At 46.0% G+C, this 24,631-nt stretch overlaps 1 protein-coding gene across 3 annotated transcripts in view; it reads right to left on the bottom strand.

Annotated features, from left to right (window-relative positions):
* REXO5 (RNA exonuclease 5) overlaps positions 1–24,631 on the bottom strand; it is a 437,194-nt gene that overhangs the window by 131,571 nt on the left and 280,992 nt on the right. For all 3 annotated transcript variants that reach the window (XM_086940804.1, XM_086940806.1, XM_086940805.1), the window contains exon 14: positions 653–763. In XM_086940804.1, coding sequence (XP_086796930.1) covers positions 653–763 — 111 coding nt within the window. The remainder of the gene's footprint in view (positions 1–652; positions 764–24,631) is intronic.

Here is a 24,631-nt window from a genome sequence, read left to right as displayed (position 1 = left end):
ACAATTCTGATGCTTCTTCTGACTCCTCTTGGAGAAGTAATACATAATAATTTGCATAAAGTTGATGTTTTATCAAACACCACTTTGAGAAGAACAATACATCTTGTGTATTTTGTTTTAACATCATAAAGAAGGGCTTAATAAATGGCACAAACAATAGGGCTGTTAGTAGGCAACTGTGGTATCCTGGTTATAAAAAAAAACAATGCGGAAACAATCATTGAATTTTAGCTGTGATTCCAGATGCTATTGTAACACTTCACTAAATTAATAACATGGCTTGAAACTACAGCCTCCAAAGTAACATCAATCATATCATATAATGAAATAAACAAAATTAAATGGAAAATGCTACACACTACATGGCTCCTGTTCCTCTGCACCAACCAAATATTTGTCATTTAATATCCCCATCACTCAGCCAACCAAAACTGCTAATGTGCACTTCCCAGAATGTGAATTTAATCTGAGTTTGGAGAAAAATGCGCCTGTTGTCAGCATATGCATAGTTTATTTTGCCCAGTAGACCAGACACTTTCAAGTTCAAATGCCCTCAACCTCAATGGGTAGGATACATTCTCTGTTGGGGAGTTACAGAAATTGAGTTAATTTGAACATTTCTAAACAATTTGAAGTAACTTAATTGCGTTACCTTTGCATGAACTTGCTGCATGAGGGCACTTTCAACACCGTCAGCGTCTGTGGAGAACTGAACTATACTAATGGCGGATTCAGGGATCTCTTCCTTGGCCTGCTGGAGAACCTAAAAGAGACCGAAATGTCACAGATTTGGCTGATTGATATGAATACAGTATACACATCCAAATACAAGAGCACTGTATTTTCTATAGAAGTGCTAATTAATATTAATATTTAATAAGAAATATTGTAAAGCTTCAATACGATTGTAATAAGTTGGAGACATTCCCTTTAAAGTCACAATAGTCAGTAGAGCCTAATCCTTTAAGAGTAACTTGTTAAATCTCATATTCAATCTTTCAAGAAAGTGAGTGGCAAGGGAACTGTTGGTCCTCGCCTTAGGAATGTGTCGTAAGTACAAATTGTTACAAAAATCCTCTTATCAAGCGCTTGGTGCAGGGCAAACTGGTTAAGGCGGCTGTACTTGCACCTTCCAAAGCCCGGGAATTGACCCAGACTAAATCATGGAGAGCCTACACTCTTTAATGAAGAGAGTCAACCATGTGTATTCCGAAATACATCTTTTATTTTATCCTTGTAGCATGTCAAACTAGCACAAGCAGCCAACGCGTGTTTCAGCATGACAAGTATCGGACCATTGACTCATCAGGACTGCAAATTCAATATCAGGAGACACCTCAATTATTCATATCCGTCTAACCGTAACCCCGGCACCACAAGTGGGTTACACGTACCCCAAATCTATCTATCCAAAGTGCAAAGAAGAGGAATCTAATCGAATGACATCACCGCTTACAAAAAAAAACAGATGTGTCATGTTTCCATACATTTAATATCAAGTAACAAAAATATGTGGGAAGTCATATACAGTATTGTGACCCTCCAAGTTGGTCTTCATTGCGGTCCAGCCATCTTTCGGGCAATCATTATTCAATGTGTAACAAAGTTCTAAAATAGTTGTATAATATAACAATCATCTTCTTACAAAGTAATTTTGTAAATCTTCTAACCCCTTTGACTACATGAACAAAACTCTGGAATAACTCATCCACACAAAACGTATAATAAGCTCACAAACCCAAATTCCACTTATCTGTCCCAATGGGCACATCAACATAAGCCTATCTAAACCTAATTTACACACTCATATCCCATTTGCATCTCTGTAGCAAAACCGAAATGTCACTAAACAGAACCATGTTGTTTACCAGGCTGTATCCTGGTTGTACTAAGATGCCACATTATGTACCTTTTTATAGCTCTTTGTTAGAAATTCAGAATCATATATTAAAGACACTCAAAATGCATGAATTGTGATAAAGGATGTTGCATGGGTTGATGGCATTTTACTGGTAATTTTAGGTGTTTTCTCCTTATATACAAACATTTAACGTGAATTGGGACTACATGCACTGGAACACTATCTAAATAAAAGACAATTTAACTTCTTAGCTCATTATGAGCCACTATTTACTATGACAGCTTATATCCTCATGAACAATGTTTTTCCTTGTGATGGCTCTTGGTACAGGCAGCTGCGAGGCACAGTGATAGGCTTCAGATTCACTCCCTCTTATGCCAACCTTTTTATGGGCTGGTTTGAGACTGAGCGGGTCTGGAGCCCATGCAAGCATACATGGGTAGATAAAATGTATTACTTGGGGCGATAGATGACATTTTGATGTTATAACTGGCACTACAGAAGAATTATATGAATTTCATGCTGACTTAAACCGGGGTGCCTAAAATAGGCGCTTTACTACACTTCTAGTACTAGTGATATCACATTCTTGGATGTGGAACTGTAAATTAAGGGGGGGAAAGGATAGAGAGTAGAATGTTTAGCAAGAAAACTTCAGGCAAGCCATATTACATACGAAAAGCTCACATCTTAGGACATAATTAAAATCATTACCCAAGGGTGAAATGATAAGGGCACGCAGGAACTGTAGTGAGGATGATGAATTTAATAAGAATATACAGGACATGGAACTGAGATTAGAACAACATGAATATGAAGAAGACCCGATCAGGACAGCCATCAAGAGAGTGAAGACCATAGACAGAGACCCACACTATTTTTATCTGGAGTTTTATATAGCGCAAACTAGACCCAAAAGTATCTTTACATGAGGGCTTTACATGCGCACCAGTTACTTTACATATGGACATATTAATCTTTTTTAGGCGCGGTAGATTACGTGATTTGCCCAGAAACACAGAATGTTGAGCGTCCCTGCAGAGGCTCCAACCCAGTTCCCCAGCTCCAGGGTCGACCGCCCTAGACGTTAGGTCACATTCTCTCCCGACTCATTAACAGTAAGACAAAAAAGGAAAAAGAAGCAGACAGAGAGGTCATTATGTTTAATAACCACCTTTGGTAGTGGTGCTGGTTGAGCCACATCCTCAACAGACATTGGTGGCTATTAACAATAAGACTACTCCATTATTAAGAGCATTATCAGACCTGCCAGTATCACATATGAGAAAGGCAAAACAATTTGTAATATGTTCAGCCCCAGCTATGCCATCACCATAGCGGGAAGAAGCTGATTAAATAGGCTAAATAAAGGGTTCCCACAAGGGCAAAAGTTTTCAATGTATCTCCAAAGACACGTATTGCATGAAAATACATATCTTGTCAGAATAAGTATGTGATATGTTGCTGAAAAAAATCTATATTGGAAGTATCATTAGGGCAGTGAAGGACAGAACAGAGGAACATATTAGGGTTATTCATAATAATGACCCATACCATCCTCTTGCAATACACTATAAAATGCGCTGTAAGGACCACAGTGATTATAAAGTGCAGTTCCATGGTATACAATTTGTGCCAGGGAAGGTAACAGAGAAGTTTGCATGTGTGCATAAGCAGAGTGGAAGCACTCTGGATACTACAACTATGGGCAGTTAGTGATGAGGACACTAGGAATAGTAAGTGCAATCACAAAAAGGCATGTTATTACATTCCAGGACACTCCAAGCCCCAGCAACACTCACAGCTTCTGACGCACAGAGTTGGCGTCACACACGTGCCTGGAGGAGCTTCTTCAGCAGTTGGGAGCTCCCGCAGCACAGGAAGCCTGTTTTCGGAGGAGGGGCAGGACACTCCAAGCCCCAGGAACGCTTGCAGCTTTTGCCGCATGGAAGTGGCGTCACATACGTGCCTGGAGGAGCTTCTTCAGCAGTTAGGGGCTCCCGCAGCGCAGGTGCGCCCAGGCGGTGCAGGGAGGGCCCATCTGCCCTTTAGCGACCGAGGCCAGGCTAGGCCTAATCCCTTGGCTTCCTGGTCCTTGTGGTGAAGGCAGCCATTCCCAGGTAACCAGTTTTTAATCATGGAAGGGCATGGTTAGCCGCTCTGGTGCTATGCGATCAGTAGTGTGCGGATGAGGCACTCACACTGAGCATCAGTCACTTGATAATTGCGGGAGGTTTAGTCCCTGTTGTGCCTCTTGATATTTGGAGGTCCTTGCAAACTAGAGCACAATGGGGAAGAGAAAAGCAGCCCACATGAGTTCTCCAGCTGGCATGAAACACACGACCATTGACTCTTTCCAGGCGAAAGCAGTGGAGGCCATTTCAAAAGAAATAGATAGGGCTGGAGGAGGCTTTCCTGGAGTAGGTTGGCCCCATTTTCCCTCCATGTGGCGAACTTGCAGACATGGTCAATCAAAAATTCCCAGATGGAGCCCAGGAGGCAGTTCTGATGGTTTCAGAGGCCTCTATCCCTAGCCCCAGCAACCATACTCATGGTTCTAACATCAAGAGGAAGGTGATTACTGCCATCGTCCAGGTAATATACACGGGAGGTGAGGGGGCCCTGCACCTAAAAGGCTGCAGCGAACGAACAAGAAGGCAGACACTGTCAAGAAAGGTAAAAGAACTACAAATATCGACCTAAGGGGTAGAGCTCTGGGCTCCTTTAAAACAAAAAAATTACTGGAGTACTAATCGAGTTATCGACTAAAGAGAAGAATCAACTGTCCAATTGATCAAAAAAGTAACACACTGGTTAAGTAATCATGACAGATTTAAAACAGATGACCATAGGTACATCTTGATGGCTAGGAGGGTATGGGGTTAGGACGCTCGAGGAAAACATTTTAGGGAGATAGTGTGATAGTCACATTTAGATTCCCTGATTTAGCTTGAAAAATCTTGTGACCAGTCTCTATTTTGAATCCGGTATTAACCAATTACCTCATGGCTTTTTTTTTTATAGGCCCCTCTACAACACTACAACCAGCAATCACCCTTAACCCAGGAGGGAACCCCTGCTTTCCTCAGGGGAATACAGAAAATGCCTAATCCCTATGCGCCCCTGAGGGATCTTAATGACCCAGACTGACTGCAAGAGTGTGAGGGGAATAGTAAAGCCACGGTTGTGCCTGGGGAATCACCGTCACAAAGACTGGTAATCAGGGAGATACAGTTGAGTGAAAATGCAGGCCCTGACTGTAGTTCTACAAGTAGTTTGGAATCGAGCAGGACAGGGACAAGCAGCCCAAAGTTGGGATCAATTATGCCACCTTTTAATTATAACCAGAGTAGGGGGTGGGGGGTGGGGTGGGGGGGGAATTAGATATAATTTCCTGGAATGTGCGGGCTTAACTGCAAAATGTGTGGATGATAGATGGCTCAATTTTATTAGATCTTATAACATCCTTTGTCTTCAGAAGACATGGGAGACTGATAAACAAGATTATTCTTGAGGGTTACAAAACCTTTTTCTGTCCAGCAGAGGGCTCAAGAACGGGAAGAGCAAGGGGTGACCTCATTGTTTTTATAGATCTCAGGATCTGTGGATCCGTGAAGTACTTAAATTGGGATTCCAACCTTGCACAAGGTATGATATTTGCGGTTGGTAAATCACTTTGTTTTACCTTAAATCATTTTTATAACGCAAAACGAAAGACTCTTGGGCCCTCAAGCCTCTTAGAGTTACGTGGTCGACTTGAGTCGATGCAGAGTGAAGGTTTTCTGCAGGCGCATCTAATTTTATTAGGAGATTTTAATTGCCACTGATGTTCAGACTTCGTATTTGATACACAAGATTGGACTACACTTATGATTAGGGATGGATTGCACATGGAGCACTCCCTAGAAGGACAGGAACTGAATGCTCTCCTACACACTTATGGTCTAACATATACCCTAGATTTGGGTGCGACTTGTCCTGAGTCCCCTTCGTTGCCGGTCTATAAAGGCAGGGGTTCTCCGACAATTATTGATTTTGTTCTGGTTTCTTTTCTTTTGATGCAGTTTATATTCTCTTTTAATATTCAACATAGTCCATTTAGTGATCACAATTCTCTGAATCTGGTGCTTGAAGTGCCGTGAAACCAGACTGTACCTCGTAGGGTGAATGTGGGTCCCTTTTCCACAACTAACCAAGGGAGGCAGCCAGGTGGTCACAGTTGGATATCACTGTTTTTAACCATTCTCTTTTTAGTTCGAGACAACAGGAGATTTTAAAGGGTTTAGACTTATTAGCCTCTGGAGAAGAAACCATATATGAAATCAGTTGCCAGTTTATTAATAGTCCCGGTAGCTACCGCTTGAGCGGATTCTATGTCAAGACCGGAGCCTTTGATTATGCTTTTCCTTTCTTCGCTTTATTCTACAACATTATTTCCAGCAGCCTTAGAAAAGCCATCAAACATTTTTATCCCAATCTAGGGAAAAACAATCTGTATGAAAAAAACAATCAACAAATAAGTCTGCAGCCAGACTACAACACCCATGAGTCCATAGGACTATTCCAGTATCAGTTCTTCTTTAGTGTCCACATATCTTAGAAAGCCCTCTCACTGTAGTTGTCCCTCCTCTTTCTTCGCTGCTTTGCAGCCACAGATAAGTCACCTTTTTTTCTCATTAACTTTGCGTGTTGTTGTGCTTAAATTTCATGTGTATGTCGGTTGGTCTCTATTTCCGCTGTGAGCAGGACCCGGAATCGCCTTCGGGAATCTTTAAGCTTTGTTTCCATTACAGGTTCCCTCCGGTCACGGGAGTGCTTTCACTCCTTTTGCGGCCGTTCCTTTGATTACGGTCTCCTATTTGAACCGCTAGGGGGAGCTCTTGTGGCTCGTTGGTCCAGCAGCGCGTCTCAGACTCACGGCGAAACGGATGGTCCGGAGAGCCTTGTCCCCTTGCCGCCACACCTGAACGCCCCCCTGGGGGTCCGTATCTTCCCTAAATTAACATTGCATGCCCCAGTGGGGGTCTGTATTGCGGTGCTGCCGCATCAATCGCCTGTGGGCAGGTTTATTTTTGGCACTGTGCTCCGTGAGCATTTAGCACGCAGGGTGGAGGTTGGGCCCTGTCAGTTCCCTGAGGGCCAGTGCGCTTGAGATGGGTGCAGCCTCTATAACAGGGTTTTCCCTTCTGTCCTAAAATATTTTCAGGCTGAATAAAACGGATATTTTTCCCAGTTGGCAGTTCCCCTTCCAGCTGACGGGGGAAACGGTTTCCCACAGCCAGAGTGATACCTTGCTATAGTTAATTGTTGTAATTTGCATAGTTTTGAACAATGAGTCATGAGGAGTTTTATGAGGAGGAGCAGATCCAGTACTTACCTCTGGATAACCAGTTTTTCGAGGCTGTGGATGAGTCTATATTTAATTGTGTGAATGATGTAGTGGGGCCTATGGAGGAGCATCTATCTCACTGCATTACAGTGAAATGCACCAAGTTGGCAGACTCCCACTTAGACTCACTGAGGCCAGTGCCTATCCTACCCCAGGGGGAGGGTCCCTCAGTGCCGAAGAAGGGTTGCATGGAGGAGGGCCCGGGGGAATCACAGGGGATGGATAGCGACACTTTTGACCGCCTTAAGAGCGTGTTTCTCGCAAAGAATCCGTCCCACCACCTGAGCCCCCCCAGGCCCTGACCCCTGCGGGATCCGTTGTCCCGGATTCTCCATCGCCTGATGGAGGTTCGCCAGCGGATACGGATGATGAAGACGGGGCTTCGCGGTCTTGGCGACCAGCCAGTTATGCCGCCAAGTTACTACAGGATTCCTCGGGCATGCTAGATCCGGATGAGATTGTTCATCCTTGGTCGGCGGCCTGGGCACAAAGTGGCTACATATGTGGCGGGTCGCCTCCCCAAACCCTTGGAGAAAGATGCCAGGGGGTGTTCGAGGGTCGAGTGTCCTCGTCCAACCTTGGACGGGAAGGTGGCCTATACACCGGAGCTTGACTCCAAGATGGCCACCTTCTTGGCAAAATATATGAAAGACCCCCATAAAGGTATAGACCGCTCCTGGCGTTCCTGTCAGGATAAGCTCCTAGATGTGGTACGGCCAATGACAAAAATGTTGGATATGGCGGAGGCGGCAAAAGTGACAGGGTCCACCATCTCCTCCGACGTTCTTTCGAATTGGGCCCAGCGGGCAATTATCTTTCTAGGTAACGCCAAATGTGCCCTTTCAACTGAGCGGAGACACTCACTCTTAATCAAGTTGGACCCCAAGCTGGGCGACTTGGCGTCCTCAGAGGCATGGGCAATGGCGCAAGGGGGGCTCTTCGAAGACCCATTTGTAAAGGAACGAGGAAAATTCGTGGCCACCTTCACTAGTTTGTATAAGGCCCAGACCAACATCAAATGGGTGTTCCAGTCCTGTTTTTCCAATGGGCCCGATCGTGGCAGGAGCTGCGTGACCGGCTGTGGCGACAGCACAATCCCGGCAGGGTACAAGGCTCCGGGCGGGGACAGTAACACTACCGCCAATAATACCAATTTTTACCAGACCAGAGGGCAAAGATTCAGTGGCCGAGGTGGCTTCAAGAACAACGCAGGCGGACCTGCGCCCAGCGATAAGTCTCATTGCTCCTTCTCAAGTACATATTGGGGGTCGGCTGGCGGCCTTCCAAGAGGCCTGGAGAGCAGTCATAAACAATGCTTGGGTCTTGCAGACCATTTGGGGTTTTCACATCAAGTTTTACGATTTTTTTTTAAACTTTATTTTTCATTTTCCAAATAATCAAACAATGATGTATCTCTTGTTACATATAGCGAATAAATAACGTCTAGAAAGGAGAGTGCGCATACAAAACACAAAGTAATATATGGTGTGTCGTTCGGGCAACTGACAAACAGTGAATTTTACAATTGGAGGGACATGCGGGGCATAAGGCTCAGAAAGGGAAGAAGGAAAAGAAAAACAAAGAAAAAAAGGGAGCAATAAAAAAAGGGGACATATATAACCACATTGATATTACATCTTGCATGTGATAACATTACAATCAGGCCTCCACGAAGAGAATCCTCAAGGGGCAAAAAAATTGAGTGCATAAAAAAACAGATGCATATTTTTACAATTGCACAGCACTTCAGCCATTCCCCTCAGGAAATGTTTGACTTTCTATTTGAGACTGACGGTCAGCAGTGATCTTGGCAATGTAGGCGCGGTACGGCCCCCAAATATCAGTAGGTCTTGTAGAACTGGGGACCTGTGTAGAGTACTCCACACAGTTAGTATTGCAAAAAGCCAAGCTCCCGCGCCACAACTTCAATCTCGGTGGCCGTCTATCACACCATAGTAATGCAATTTCCCTCTTTGCCAGCAAGAATCCCAATGCGGCAAGCTTTCGAACAGTGCGTGGGAAGTTGGAGACATAGCCCAGAAACACAATTTCTGGGGTGGGAACCAGGTTTATGCATAAAATGTCACTGAAAGTACGGTGTACCTGAGACCAATAACCATGCAGAAGGGGACAGGTCCACTGTTCCCATTGAACGTCTGATATGGGTTTCCCCAGATCCCCCTCCCACTCGGCTCGAACTTTAGCGTCCAAAGTGGGGATTGAGACACTGCACAATTTGTATAATTTAGAAACCATGTGTGCCCCCGATGTGTGTTGGATGAGGAGCGCAAGCGGGGGAGTAGAGTCAGGAGCCAATGGAAATGTAGGGAACGAAGCTCGTAACCTGGATTGTAATCTAGTCAAAACAAAGGTGTCCATGAACGAGCATGTAGAAAAAGCGTGACCCTCAGGAAAGAGGTCGCCAATGGTATGAATGTGGAATTTAGCCAATGTATTTTTTACTACCAATTCCCCGGTGATCGAAAACCAAGAAGTATTGGGCAAAGGAAGGGCCGGTGAATACAACTGGTCCAGGCCAAGAAGTCTGAGCAGCCTATCCCAGGCCCAGCAGGTTGACGAGACAGTCTGTATGTCCTGCGGGTCCGGTGGGAAGCCTCTAGAAAGAACAGTAGAGACAAGTCCAGGAAGGACCAAATCCGCTTCGGGTTTCAAATACAAAATGCAAGCATCTGGGTGGAACCAGGAATACGCGTAGGAACACTGTGCAAACAAAAAATAAAGATAAAAATCGGAAACGCCGAATCCACCACGTTCATATGGGAGAGTCAGAACACGCCAGGTGACTCATGGATTTTGTCTCCCAAGACTAAGCGCAGCAACAATGAGCGCAATTGGGAAAAAAACTTTGGTGAGAGGTATCGGGATATTATTAAAAAGATAAAGAAAGCGAGGGAGTACAACCATTTTAATTATGGCAATTCGCCCAGCCATAGATAGAGGGAGGCGAGTCCACCTCTCAATCTGGCTCTCTAGTAAACTAACCGCACCACCATAATTTAGTCTAATGATGGCGGCGGTATCCAGATGGATATGAAAACTCAAATATTTGACTGAATCGTGACTCCACTCAAGGGGGAAAGGGTAATTCCATGCGGAAGTGCTAGGGGTAAGTGGAAAAATCACTGATTTGTGCCAATTGATGCGAAGACCAGAGTATTTGCCAAAGCGAGTTATTTCCAATATAAGTGGTTCAAGATTAATGTGAGGCATTCTGACATATAAGATCGTGTCGTCCGCATACAGAGAAATCAGGAGAGGATCAGTACGGACCTGGAGCCCCCAGTGTAGATGCTTTCCTTGAAAATGACGGACCAGAGGATCCATCGCCAGGATGAAAAGTAGTGGGGATAGAGGGCATCCCCGACGTGTGCCTCGTGATAAGGAAAACTGCTCAGTAATAGTGCCATTAAGGTGCAGTCTGGCCGTAGGTGCAGTATATAATAGTGACACCGTGGAGACAGAGCACTCTGGCATGCCCATGCGTCTCATGATGGACAGGAAGAAGGGCCACCCCAATGAGTCAAACGCTTTCTCAGCGTCAAGAAGGATCGCGGCAGCCGGAGTGGAGGGGTCTATTCGATGCAGAACCGCAAACAGGGTCCTCATGTTCAAAGAGGTGGAGCGATGTGGCACAAAACCAGACTGTGCCGGGGATATGATAGACTCCATCAGCAAGGAAAGCCGGATGGCGATAACTTTAGCCAGAATCTTAGTCTAGGTTTAATAAAGAGAGAGGTCTTTATGAGCTGCATAGTTTGGAGTCTCTGCCCGGCTTGAGAAGAAGGATAATGACCGCCTCTCTGAACGTGGGAGGCAGGCAGCCCGTCTCAAGTGCCTCTGCATATACTTCCACTAATCGCGGGAATACGGCCTCTTTGTAGGCCTTGTAAAACTCAGCAGAAAAGCTGTCTAGTCCTGGCGCCGAAGAACCCCTTAACGCATCAATAGCTTCGGTTATGCTATCTTGAGTGATGGGCGCAGCTAGAAATTCTTGCATGTGTTTTTCCAGATAGACCATGGCGATCTCGATGAGGTAGTCACCCTGATCACTCAGGTCACCCGTTAGCGTGGATGTATATAACATTTTGTTATAGGACAGGAAGGTGTTGCAAATATCGGGCGTGGAGTGAAGAAGATCACCCTGTGGACCCACAATTTCTGTGATGTAAGATGAGTTATAAGGGGGGGCGAAGCAGTTGCGCCAGTAATCGGCTGGGCCTGTCGCCCTCCCCATACTGCCGTGCCACGAATTGTTTGGTAAGAAATTTCAGTTCCCTGTCTGCTTAGTCTCTAAACTCCATCATTAATGACAAACGTCTGGCTTGCCTCTCACCGGAGGGATTCAATAAAAGTTCCCTATCTAGCGCAGCAATGACTTTTTCAACACGGGACAGTGTGGAACGAATATCCATCAACACACCAACATGTTTAGCAATGCAAACACCACGAATGTTCGCTTTGAACCCCTCCCACAAAACCGCCTAGGAATCTACCGGCCCGGTGTTGAAGTCGAAATATTCCTCAATGGCCTGTCGGATTTCCTCTGTAAAGACGGGGTCAGATAGTGTCTTCCCGGGAAATCGCCACTGTCTCTCATATCCACCCATCTGGGGACTTTTAATTTAAGAACTATTGGGGAGTGGTCCGACAGTGTGCGAGCGAGAGTGAGGAGGTTCTCCACCCAACCGGCCACCCCAGGAGAGTGGAGCCAGTAGTCGATTCTGGTCCAGGTATTGTGAAACCCTGAATGATGGGTATAGTCAGGAAGATGTAGGTGTAGCCTCTCCTCGATGTCAATTAAGGAGAAGTGTGTGCATATGTCAAGCAGGACTGGGCGTGATAAAGTTTTAGTGTCGGGGGAAGAGGACGCACTGTCTCTAGTGGGATTCATCAATAAATTAAAGTCACCCCCTATAATCAACAATCCCGGTTCAAGCGTGAGAAGGTGTACCTGCAGGTCATGGAAAAAGGAAGGGGAGTCGACGTTGGGGCCCTAGATCCCGACCAATGTAAGTTTATGTCCCATAAGAGTCCCAGTGACTATCAAGAAACGGCTGTCTTTGTCATTAGTAGTCTTGGAAAGAGAAAATGGTACTCATTTGTGTATAATTATGGCTACTCCTCTAGAATATCTACTATAGTTAGAAAAAAAATAGTGCGCGCCCCAGCTTCTGGCGACCTGAGAGGAGTCCAAAGAGGACAAATGTGTCTTCTGCAGAAAAGCGATATCAACATTGTGTCTAGTGATATAGTTGAGAACTTGTTTACATTTTTTAGTATTATTCAGCCCCTGAACGTTCCAGGATATCAGTGAAAGCCCGGAAGACCCGGGCTGAAGGCCTAACTTGGCCATGCGAAAATCAGAATCAAAGAGAATCTGAAGCGTACGCCACTCCCTCTCAATCCAAGAGCATATTGAACAATGTAACAATCATAAATGATAGAAAAAAAAACAAAACCCGCCCCCCTCCTGCCACCGAGCCTCTTGTCAACCCCCAAGAGGCGACCCCTCTGGATCCCTTTAGCGTAACATCGTAATGTGCATGACACTGACCAAATGGATAAGTAATAAACAATTCCAAAGAAACCCACAAAAATCAAGAAATCAAAGGCATCCGCCATGGGGGGCAGCAACGCCTCGTCGGTCAGGCAGACCTATATGACAAGTCACAGGTAAACACAAGGAGTGTACAAGATCTAGCAACACAGCAAAAGGAAAAGGATATGAAATAATGAATCGGCAGCCAGTCCCCGGGTCTGTGAAGAGTTCTACGCTGTTTTGGGAATCGCCCTGCACAGGAGAAAGCAACCCAGAAGCGACAGCTGTGCTCGATCCATGTTTCTTATAGTTCTGGCAAAACTCCTGCACCTCCATGGGAGTGTCGAAAATGCGAAACCTACCGGCAACATACACTTCTAGTCGTGCTGGATAGATCATACCATACTTAAGGCCCAGGTTCCTCAGGGTAGCTTTGACGCCATTGTACTTACGTCCCGCCTCCTGGACCATGAAGGTGAAATCCAGAAAAAAAGAGAAGGTACTGCCCTGCCACTGGATCTCACCCTTCTCGCTCGCTGCCCGAAGAGCAGCATCGCGATCACGGAAATTCATGAGCCTTGCAATGATGGGGCGCGGAGGTAGGCCAAGGCGAGGACGGGGCCTCAGAGATCTGTGGGCTCGCTCCACCACAAACCCCTGCGTGAACACTTCTCTGCCAAACAGAACAATGAGTAACTTTTCCACGAAGATATCCATGCGTCCAGTTGAGGTCGTCTCCGCCAAGCCAAGGATGCGGATGTTATTGCGTCGACTATGCGCATCAAGGTCCTCGTTCTTAATGGCCAAATCTTTGAGGATGTTTTCCACTCGTTCTAGACGTTTCAGCAATTTTAATGCTCCGTCCTCTATGTCCGAGATTCTGGACTCCACCACGTCCAAACGTCGGTCGTGAGCCTGCACCTTAGACCCCATGTCAGCCAATGTTTGCTTGAGGCTGTCGAATCGGCTGTCTAGTGATTTGAAACCGGCCCTCATCTCACTCATCATGGCAGTGACCAAAGAAGTTGCGTCGTCCCTGTCAACAGAATCCACAGCGCCCGTGGAGGAGCCAGGGGGGGGCATCAGTGGTAAGGAGGGAAGCTTTGTCGAAGCTGAGCTTACGTTGATTTGGATCTCTCTTCCTCATGGTGTGAAACGGGAGATGACCGGCAGCGGCAGATCGGCAAAGTGGCGGAGACATATGAATTTGCACACGACGCCAGTGGTCAAAGTGGCGTAAAGGGAGCCCCCGCGTTGATGCAGGTAGGGTCAACACCAAGGCCCGCGAATAGTCCTCTATCCGGTCAAGAGACGGCTAGGGCGCAGAGCCGCAGCGCCAAGGGCCCAGGAGCGGAAATCCGCCCATGTAACGAAGGCCTCGTGTCCCAAAGATGGTGCAGCGTTGGGGAGCAGTAGTCTCACCCCAGAACAGTGCTCGGGCAGTCACTGATGTCTCCCCATGCGTATGGCAGCCACCAGTACGATCTGCCAAATGGCCGAGGTGGGGGGCCCAGGGAGACCAGAAAGCAGAGTTGTGCAGTAGGGACCGCGGGACAGCCGGGCACCGGCAGCCGGATCATATGCGGGAGGGTTGGCGGAAAAGGAAAGCGTTGCGGCTGGGGTGGAGGCAATGAAGAACAGGCGGGGCCGCAAGAGGGCAGGGGAGGCACTCACCCCCGCAGGACCCGCCGCCGCGCCCCACCGCGGCCCCCAAAGCACCCGTCCCAGACCCCACAGCCCACCAGGGAGGACCGCAGCTCCAGTCCCCGGCCCGGGACCGCGCAGAAGGCCAGATAGCCGAGAGCGTGTCCCAGAGACCGGGCATCGGACGGCCCAACCCCGCAAAAGACAGGCGGGCGAGAGGGGGTGCCCCGAGGGAGCGCAGCATGTACCACGGGCCCCACAGGTGCAAGACTCACTGGCCAGCCAGGCACAGATAGGATTTCCAAGGGAAAGGGCAGTGAGGCCCTCGATCCCCTCCGCCGTTCTCGCGTCTTATACCCTCGCAAAACTCCGTTCGGGCACCGGAAGGCTGCAGATGGGGACTGCTGCAGGATGGAGGAAGATTGCAGGTCTCAGGAGTTGGTTAAATCATTGTTAATTGGACATTTGGAAGCCAGACCGGCAGAGCTTCAAGCAGAGGAAGCCATCTTGGTTGCGTCCGTCGCCACGCCCCCAAGTTTTACGATTCACCCCGTCAGGCAGGTCTTCCTCATCCCATCAGTTTTTCCGTGGCCGATGCACACCTGGTCGACGAGGAAATTTCCGAGCTCCTACGCAAAGGGGCAATCTGTCGGTCAGATCTGCACCCCCATGGTTTTTTGAGCAATATCTTCCTGGTTGATAGAGGCGACGGGTCATCAACCTAAAAGAGTTCAATGGGTTGTCGATGTACCAGCACTTCAAGATGGAGGGGATCAATTTCCTTCGGGATGTTTGTCTTCCGGGCGATTGGATGGAGAGGTTGGATCTCAAAGACGCATACTTGGTTGTCCCAATCCATCCCCTCGACCGGCGCTTTTTGCAGTTCCAGTGGAGACAGAAGGTTTACGAATTTACCGTCCTTCCGTTTGGGCTATCCTCAGCACCTTGGTGCTTCACAAAGGTCCTCCACCCAGCAGTGGAGTTCCTGCGGAGCCTGGGTATTCGGATGATTGTCTATTTGGACGCAGAGACTGACTCTTCAATTGCAGCATACAGATTCCCTTTTGCAAGGCTTGGGGTTCATTATCAACGGGGAAGAGTTAGTTTTCCTCCCGACTCAGAACATAGTCTTCCTAGGATTTGTGGTGGACTCTATCCACACGTCTTTGCGTCTCCCCTCTCGGAAGATGGCCAAGATTCGGCATCTGCTGCGGTAGACCATCTCCAAAAGACACATTTCCCTCTGTCAGATTGCCTGGGTGGTGGGGCTGCTTTCCTCATCCATCCAGGCAATCTTCCTGGGGCCCCTCCACTAGCGTGCACTACAGCGCCTGAAAGCGCATCATCTCAGGAGAGGGTTGTCGTACGACCAGATGGTTCCTCTGACAGACAAGGTCAAGGAGGAAATGTCGTGGTGGCTCTCCCACATGGACGCCTGGAATGGCAAGGCCATTTTGAAGGCCGCTCCAGACATTGTTAAAGGGTGCAACGCCAGCAGGTTGGGGTGGGGAGCCCGCTGCGACAATTTCTCTACTGGAGGCGATTGGTCGTTCGATGAGCAAGCGCTACACATCAACAGTTTGGAGCTTCTAGCAGGTTCGTTCGCAGTCCAGTGTTGGACCAGAGACAGGGTTTGCTCATGCATCCTACTGAAAATGGACAATGTCTCCATGGTGCATTACATCAAACACCTGGCGAAGGAGTTATGGAGCTTTTGTTTGGAGCACCACATTTCCGTAACGGCAGAGTATTTGCCGGGTCAGGCCAACCAGGTGGCCGACTGGCATTCCCGGCATTTACGGGATTCCAGCAAGTGAAAGCTAGTTTTTTTTCTTTAGAAAACATATTTTATTGAGTTGAGTTTCAACACATCGCACAATACAACACAAGCGTGACATATCATTCCAAACATCCCGTCTCCCTATTCACCCTCCTCCCTTATCCAAAGCTTCGTTATTAGCATCATAAGTGGAAGCTGTATGTTCAAGTTTTCCAGTGGCTGGTCGGCCTCTGGGACCCTTTCTCAATAGATCTGTTTGCGACCCGTCTGAACCATCAGCTCCCGAGGTTTTCCAGTTGGAGGACGGACCCTCTGAGCGAACATCCTTTTGTTTGTCGGCTCTTGAGGGGAATTCATGTATCCTTACCCCCTGAGCTGCACTTCTCAGTCTTGTGGGATGTCAATGTGGTCCTCAATCTGTTTCTGTCTTGGCAGCCTAACAAATATCTTTCCTTGAAGGAAATCTCGGCTAAATTGGCCATGCTGCCGTGTTTGGTTTCTTGTTGCAGGGTTTCAGATGTGTGAGCACTAGACATTTCTGCACACATTTTTTCCCTGAATAGGGGGACGTATACGATTGGCTGTCAAACAAAATCTGCTTCAAGAACAATTTTGCACCCGGCCTTTGTCGATGTGCCCAAACTATGTCGATGTCCCCAAAGCACGTGCGCATTGCCTCAAGGTTTACGAGGATATAACCTCCAAATTGTGCCCTCCGGGCGAAAGACAACTCCTTATTGCATTAACCCCTTCGATGCTTATGACAGAACGGTTCCATCATCAGAGTCGGTTGGGCTGTGCTGATGATGGAACCGTTCTGTCATGACCACACCCGTTTTACGAATCTTTAGCACAGCACGAAAATTCGCGCCGCGCTGAAGCGGTTAAGGAAACCGCACAAGGTGATCTCTTCCCCCACCATTGCTAGGTGGGTGCGTTGTGTCATGCAAGAAGCGGGTATAGACACAAAACAGTTTGCTGCCATTCCGCCAGGGGGCAATGGCTTCGAAAGCTTTTTCTCTGTGATCTAGCTTGCCGCGGACTGGTCCTCGGATTCCACTTTTAAATGGTTTTATTTCAAACCGGTAGTGGATATTGCACATTTGGTTGTAAGTAAGCTTTGAACTAGCATAATCAGAGCCTCCGGTCCTGACATAGAATCAAAATTTGCCTAGCTTAGTAACGGTAAGTTTCAATTCTATTAAGGACACGGAGGCAAGGGTTATCCCTCCCACGGCACAGTTGGTGTAAACCCGGTCGTATGGCGGTAAGTAAACTCCTTGTTTTCTACACTGGTTGCATGGTATGCTTAATGCTGGTTTGCCATTTTCTTATGGATATTCTGCTGTTGTTGGTGGCACAGTTTTCCAGAGACTCTTACATGGTATCTTATATTTTAGGACATGATGGTTCCAAACGAGACCAGTGACTCCGAGGTGTATGCGCGAAGGACGAGGAAAGACAACTACAGTGAGGGGTCTTTCTAGGATACGTGGACACTAAAGAAGGACTGATATTGGAATAGTCATATGGACTCATGGTTGTTGTAGTCTGGCTGCAGACTTATTTGTTGATTATTTTTACATACAGATTTTTTTCCCTTGATTGGGATAAAAATGTTTGATGGCTTTTCTAAGGCTGCTGGAAATAATGTTGTAGAATAAAGCGAAGAAAGGAAAAGCATAATCCTCGCCTCCGTGTCCTTATTAGAATTGAAACTTACCGTTACTAAGCTAGGCAAATTTTGATTACTAAAGATGGTTGGATAGTGAGTGCTCCCGGGCTTTGCGTCAACTTAAGATGGCAGTGAAACAGACCCCACGTGGCAGAGCCTGGGTGGCAACCTGTCGCAGTAATTATAAGGGGGCTATCAAGGACCAGAAGCGATTGCTACAGAAACAATCTTGGGAGGAGTTAACAGAAGCATGTGATAACAAGCATTTGCAATGCAATAGGTCTCGCATTATTAAAGTTTGAGCTATTGGCATTCCTAAAGAATGCAACACCAATAGCTCAAACTTTAATAATGTGAGACCTATCGCATTGCAAATGCTTGTTTGACATTGCACAAAGACCATATAAAATTGTATGTTCTATAATCCACAAATGAATGCAATATTGGGGAGAGAGAGATTTTGCAAATTCATTATATTAAACACATATAAGGTATGCAATTTTAAATACTTCGGGGTTTGTTTGCTCACAAGGGTAGCAAAAATGTGTGTGTCCACGAAACACCATCCAATCAATAAATGCCCCTCTCACACAGCAAGGGTGAAAAGTCCTTATTTACAAAACAAACGACGCGTGGGTCTTCAAGTCCAGAACACACTGCAGTTGAAAAATAAGACGTAATAGAATGTCTTTATTAGAGCAGACACCACAGTAATGGACGATTCATGTGGTGTCAGAGACACATTTTCTCAGGTGGAATTTTAAACTTACAAGTAAGAGGAGATGGCCCTAGCCAGACATGAAGGCGGCCCCCTCTTCTGTCATAGGTACATATTACCCAGGGTTGCAAAAAGATACAGCACCAGGAAGCACAGATCAAAGGGCACGCGCAGGCTCCCAGGTGACTAGAATTTGGTGCTGCTCAGAGCGCCTGCTTCCGAGAGGAATGAACAATAACAGAACATCCGACATGCGTGTAGTGACATGGGAACTTCGTGAAAACCTGAGCAAATGTCGCTACAGTAGCACTCATACTCTAGTGATGGTGTCTATTACGCGCACCAAGCGCTTAATAGACACCAATTGTGTGTAGTCTTTTATAAAAAAAGATGCATGCAAAGGCCAATGGGGTAGCACAAAAGGAAAAGCACACGCACAAGCGTGTGCGATTCCTAGGTCAGTGCTAAAACCCCGTACTAAAGGTCTCGCGCTGCGTGAGTAGTGCTGCGCACTGCAAAGCAAGCGCGAGACCTAAAAAGGACTGTACCTTTTTCTAGAGGATTATTAATAGTCCCTGTTTCTCAGACCCAGATAAGCTGGGGTTAGGTCATAACATCACTCCAGAACAATGGAAGGCTCGCTCTGAGGGAGTGTATAATTATGGATATAGCGAGAAACACATTAAGGACTCAAGCCCCCCTCTAGTGCTTGATCTATCACCTTTACTTTTGATGAGGTGAGGTTGGGCATTGGGGGTTTGTCGCGGAACAAGGCTCCAGGTCCCGACGGGATCCCTTTGGACCTTTGTCTCAGCAATATAGATATCTTGGCTCTAGTTTTAACCAGGGTTTTAAAGATCGCAGTAATGGCAGTAATGACACCCTCGTGCTCTACGGCCACCATTGTTCCGATCTTCAAGAAAGGGAATAGGGATAACCCTCATTGTTATCGCCCCATATCCCTCATTGATGCCACTGTTAAAGTTCTAGGTCGAGTTTTATTAAAAAGGCTCTCTGATTGGGCGGATATAGATCGATTCATTTCGGAGATACAATATGGGTTTTGCATATGTAGGCCAACAACAGATCAGTGCCTCAACCTCTACCTTTTAATCTCTAAATACACAATAGCTAAACCTGGATCTCTCTTTTTGGGTTCTAAGGATCTTACCATGGCATTTGACAGGGTGAACTACTGCAAACTGTGGTCTCTGCTTGGCAAGCTTGGGGCTGACCCTGCGATCATTAAATGTTTTAATGACCCTACATCTTAATACCATTGCTGTAGTCAGATACACCCAGGATGGGAATATCACTGATCATTTTAAAAGTTCTAGAGAGGTCAGACAAGATAGCTGTATAGCTCAGCTACAGCGGTCTATAAAGCTATTAGAACATCCCACCCCATCAGGGCAGAATGTTCTCATTAGTAAACCAAAAGCCTCATGGAGCCCGAGGAGGATGAAATCCTCTCTGGCTCTGTGAGGCCTGTGTTCACAGCTGTTGCTGTGAATGTTCTATATCCAACAGCCATGCGGAGGGCCACTGCTGTTACCTTTTGAAGATTCACAGCAACAGCTGCTTTAAGGGCTGAAGTCAACCCCTGGTTCTCCCTGGCTTGGCTGAACTGCTTTTCGTAGTTCAGCCAAGTCAGGGAAACCCAGGAGCTGAGCAACATCCCCCTCCCTTACCCCAAGACTCCAATGAGTCTGAGCTAGGTAGGAGGGAGGGGGAAGCCTCCGGTGTGCCCTGCAGCATAGTCTCTGCCTTTCGCTTTCCCCTGCCCACTCCATGTATTTTGAAGCGGCAGGGGAAAGAGAAAGGCAGAGGCTGTTTATTAGTATATTGAAATGTAAAGTGCAGCTGGCCTATATATGTTAATATAATCTGCTGCTGCTCCATTGTATTTAAAGAAGCTCTCTACAGTTCAATGTTCTAATGTCATTTAAGTTGAGCAGCATTACAACAAACAAGCTGAGTATTCAGAAATATTCAAAATACAAGATGATCTGCAAATATAGTGCAAGAAAAAATGAAGTATCTGCAAAGCAAAGAGAGTGAACAATCACAGCTTGGTTCTTGTCAATATTCCTGGGCAACTTCAAGATAGTCAAAAATGTCTTTCTGCCAAGGCATCTCATTCATATGCTGGCATAGTACTGCTGGAATATAAAAGATGTCACGTATACAGGTTACAGTACCCTTTTCACCACTCAACCATTTACATATTTGCAGTAATTTCAGGGAGGAATGACTGCAGTATCATTTAGTCTGCTGGTAGTGACTTGAAATGTCTGACAGCTAAATCGAGTCAGATCGAGTTATACAGTGTTAAAAAGATTTAAATGTATTTCTCGATACTTACAGGTAGTACACAAGTAATGGATGCTAATAATACAAACAGAATACAACACAGTAAAATAGAGGGGAATAACATACTTGCAGGTTCCCTTTTGGAGCCTTGATCTTCAAACGTTATGCTTTTTATGGGCTTGGCAAATGAAAGAGAACTATGTTATTTGAATATGGGACCAGGGTCATTCAATGAGAGAGACGATTGGATTAAACTGAAATCTTTACTTTAGAATTCAGTATTATTGGATGTTATTCATAAAACCAATATGTGCGTGTCCAGTCAACAATTACGAGTTTTTACTGCAGACTTTTATCACTAAATCAACCAGATTAGTATGAACAGTCAAACAACAACAGGGATAACCGGGGAAGCAATAGGGTAGAGTTGAAGAGGCCCCTTTACCGCAACACCAAGACAGCGCCACCAGCAGGGCAGTAATGGGGGTGTATACCGGAGGTGGTGTTGATGATTCCTCAAACATTTTGTCATCAAGTGCTGTGGGGTGAGAAGACTGAAAGAGGAAACGGTACTCATTCGGGGTCAAAGCCATTACTACCACCCTAGGGGGAGGTGGGACCCCTGGGAACTACATAGGTGACAGCAACTATTTATACCTACCATAACTGCAGAACCAGAGTGGAGAGGGTGACCAATTCTCACTGTGGCAGACGAGTGCGCTTCTCCCTCTGCATTTGGCCTCTGTGTTAGGACAAGATGACGGGGTTAGGGTCAAAGAGGAAGATCTTTCCCTGTGCACCATGGTCATGATACGTTTGCTCTGAGCATGAATTTGGAGTTCAGGGGTGAATAAAGCTAAACAAGAGAAGGCGAGAGCATGAGGCCAAGTCCAGTAGTGCCGCGTCAAAGATCATGACCTGAAGGCTTATACACATAAAAGACCCCCTTCATATAGAAAAAGTGTTGTCCTAGACAGCAGGCCCCCACCACCACTTGTGGCCACTGTCTCCCTGTATACGGGTGGAATAGATGTGGGGCTTCAGAGAGCACAGAAGTGGAGTGTGGGATCTGAAACCTTGATTCCTGTGGCCCCCATTGCTGAGGGAACCTTGATTTCTTTGGATTACACAAGGTGTGTTTCCTGAAATACTATCACTAATGACTGAGGATTAGCTCCATTACGGATGACTGTATGATGAGTGGAGACGTTTAAGGAGCCCCAGGAACATTGACGATACCGGACCTAGGCTTTCACTGCCAATTCAGACTACAGAGAGATCTGGTCCAGACCGAATACATTTACAACAGGACTTCACGCAGCCCTCCTAGGCCAAAAAGAGACTGCTAGGAACGTCACTGAGGCTTTGTCAAGGAAGAGCCTGAGATTTTGCAGGACATTCCTGCGTGGTCTCCAATTTCAATTAGGGTAAAAAAAGTATAATGTCACAATGACCAAGGGTGATCTAAGGCCCCTGAAGTTCTGATAGATGATGGTGAAACAGCTCTCAACAGGGAAAGGAAGATGCCCAGAGAGCAAGAGCATAAACAAAAGCTTACAATGAAGGGTGTGCTCTGGAGAGAGAAGGAAAGTCTATCAGGCTTGTCCAAGGATGTTTACTGACCAAGGTAGTGCGGCTTCTGGAACCACTGCAGTGAATATGAGCTCCAGACTGATCCCTTAATATTGACCTGAACTGTTAATATATGCAATAAACTGAAGACTCTCCTATCACTTTTGCAATTGCTGTGTCTATACGAGACACAGGACAGCTGTTCACCCTGGAATAAACTGCCAATAAGATTGTGATATGACTCCCGACAAACTGAGTAAAATATTTCCTGCGATGTCATGCTTGCCGGAAGCTGTATGGCATGGTAAGAACACCTTTAGAAACTGTGTGACCATATTCCTTCATTCAGGAAAACTGGAAGGCATTACCTGCAGTCACTAAGGAGAGTGATGGTTTACCAATAGCTGGTGATCCTTATGCTGCTGTGTTTGGCCTTTACCAGCATAGTGGGAGAAAGTCAGTTTTAGGGGGATTCCTGTGAATTTTTCAGTTGTTGACAAGGTTTTCGCAAAGCATTAGAAAAGATGGCTCAGGAAAAGCTCATGGGATACTTAATTAAAATACAGAGAAAATACAAAAGACAGGCATGGGTGCCTGGTATCCTCCTCTGCTGTACATCAACAAGACTGCAGAGATCCGCCATATCCTCATAGCCTGAGCAACTTAAACTTATTTCATTAAAGAAACATATCTACTACTTACAGGGGCAGATCGAACCATTCTTAGGAGGGCATTTCTTATGCACTGAACACATTTAAATTCCAAAACTAAGTTGTGCTTCTATTGTTTAAATTTTTTTTGCAATGTACCTGCATGGGCAAGGAGTCAGGGGTTGTGGATGGGGAAATGAGTGGCTTGGAAGCTAGAAAGCTAGGCTTGAGCAAGAAGATGCTGCATAACTAGATCCTGACATTGGTATTTGTACCCAACGCTTCCTTTTCCTTCCGAAGCCCTCTGTCTAGATCACAGGAGGGGACAGTGCCCTGGAAACATCGTTTAAACATAATTTCGAATGGGAGTAGCCCCATTACGACGAGGGTCCGAATCCTTCAATTGCGCTCAATTCCCCAATTCAGTGTCATAACACTTAACTGAAATTTAAGGAAGTTTGGTAAAGCATTTTTTACCTGGCCCATTTCCATATAAGATGTTAGATTTTGGTGATGCGAGTCTCTTCTACTGAAAATTTCAATCAGAAAGCTCATCCATGCAAACTAAAATTCAATAATACCAGGAGCTAAAAAAAACTTTGCAGTGTCTTGGCTGGAGTGTTGCAACAGAAAAATGACCTGTTGATGACCCATTGTGGCTCACTAAGGTCAATCTATAGTTTCCCTGAATCCAAAGATTGCTTTTTGTCTTTTTCCAGGATATTCTACTAGGGAGAAATGGAGGCACCATCTGGGAACAGGCCCACCTCAACAGCCATGCCTTATCTGATGCCATGATACAGGATAATGAATTAGGCTAAATAGACTACTAGCGTTGCCAAGTTGCAACTAAAGGGAATAACTCAAGCCTGCAGTTACAGAGGTACACTCAAGCCTCCAGTTTATGAAGTATTGGTGTGGATTGCACAAAGTGGCAGGAAATCATTTGCGAAACCATTTTTATTCTCATTTGTTGGCTCAAAACAATTCTTGTATCACAAAACGGTGTAAAAAACTTCTTGCACTCCACCTTAAATTCTGCAACATATCGACCTGGATGAATGTATGCCGCCTGTTTGTCCAGTTGATGATGCAACTGCATAACTAAAAGGGGTATGCTATCATATTAATCCAAAGAAATCTGTATGCTTAAATATAATTCTCAATAGAACTTGTGGGAGAAAAGAATCGTCAATGGGTGCTCGTCCAATTAGGATTTCTACATTCTAAGTACCTCAACAAAAGATTAAGTACAAACATTCTTTGCCAGAAACTCAGATACAGTGGGGAAAAAATGTGTGTGAGTTTTCACCAAACTCCCAATGTCATTAACACTTATCTGCTTGATGAGAATATTTCACTCCCAGACTATGATGTATTCAAGAAACCAGGAGCGGCTCCTCCACCCTGCGCCCCACTGCTTTCTCGCAGTGTGAGAAGCAGAAACATAAAATGGTAAAAACTTCAAG

This window comes from Lissotriton vulgaris, chromosome 10, assembly GCF_964263255.1.
Source record: "Lissotriton vulgaris chromosome 10, aLisVul1.2, whole genome shotgun sequence".
Lineage (NCBI taxonomy): Eukaryota > Metazoa > Chordata > Amphibia > Caudata > Salamandridae > Lissotriton > Lissotriton vulgaris.
The sequence above is the reverse complement of the archived record's forward strand: the minus strand, read 5'-3'. Positions and strand labels throughout refer to the sequence as shown.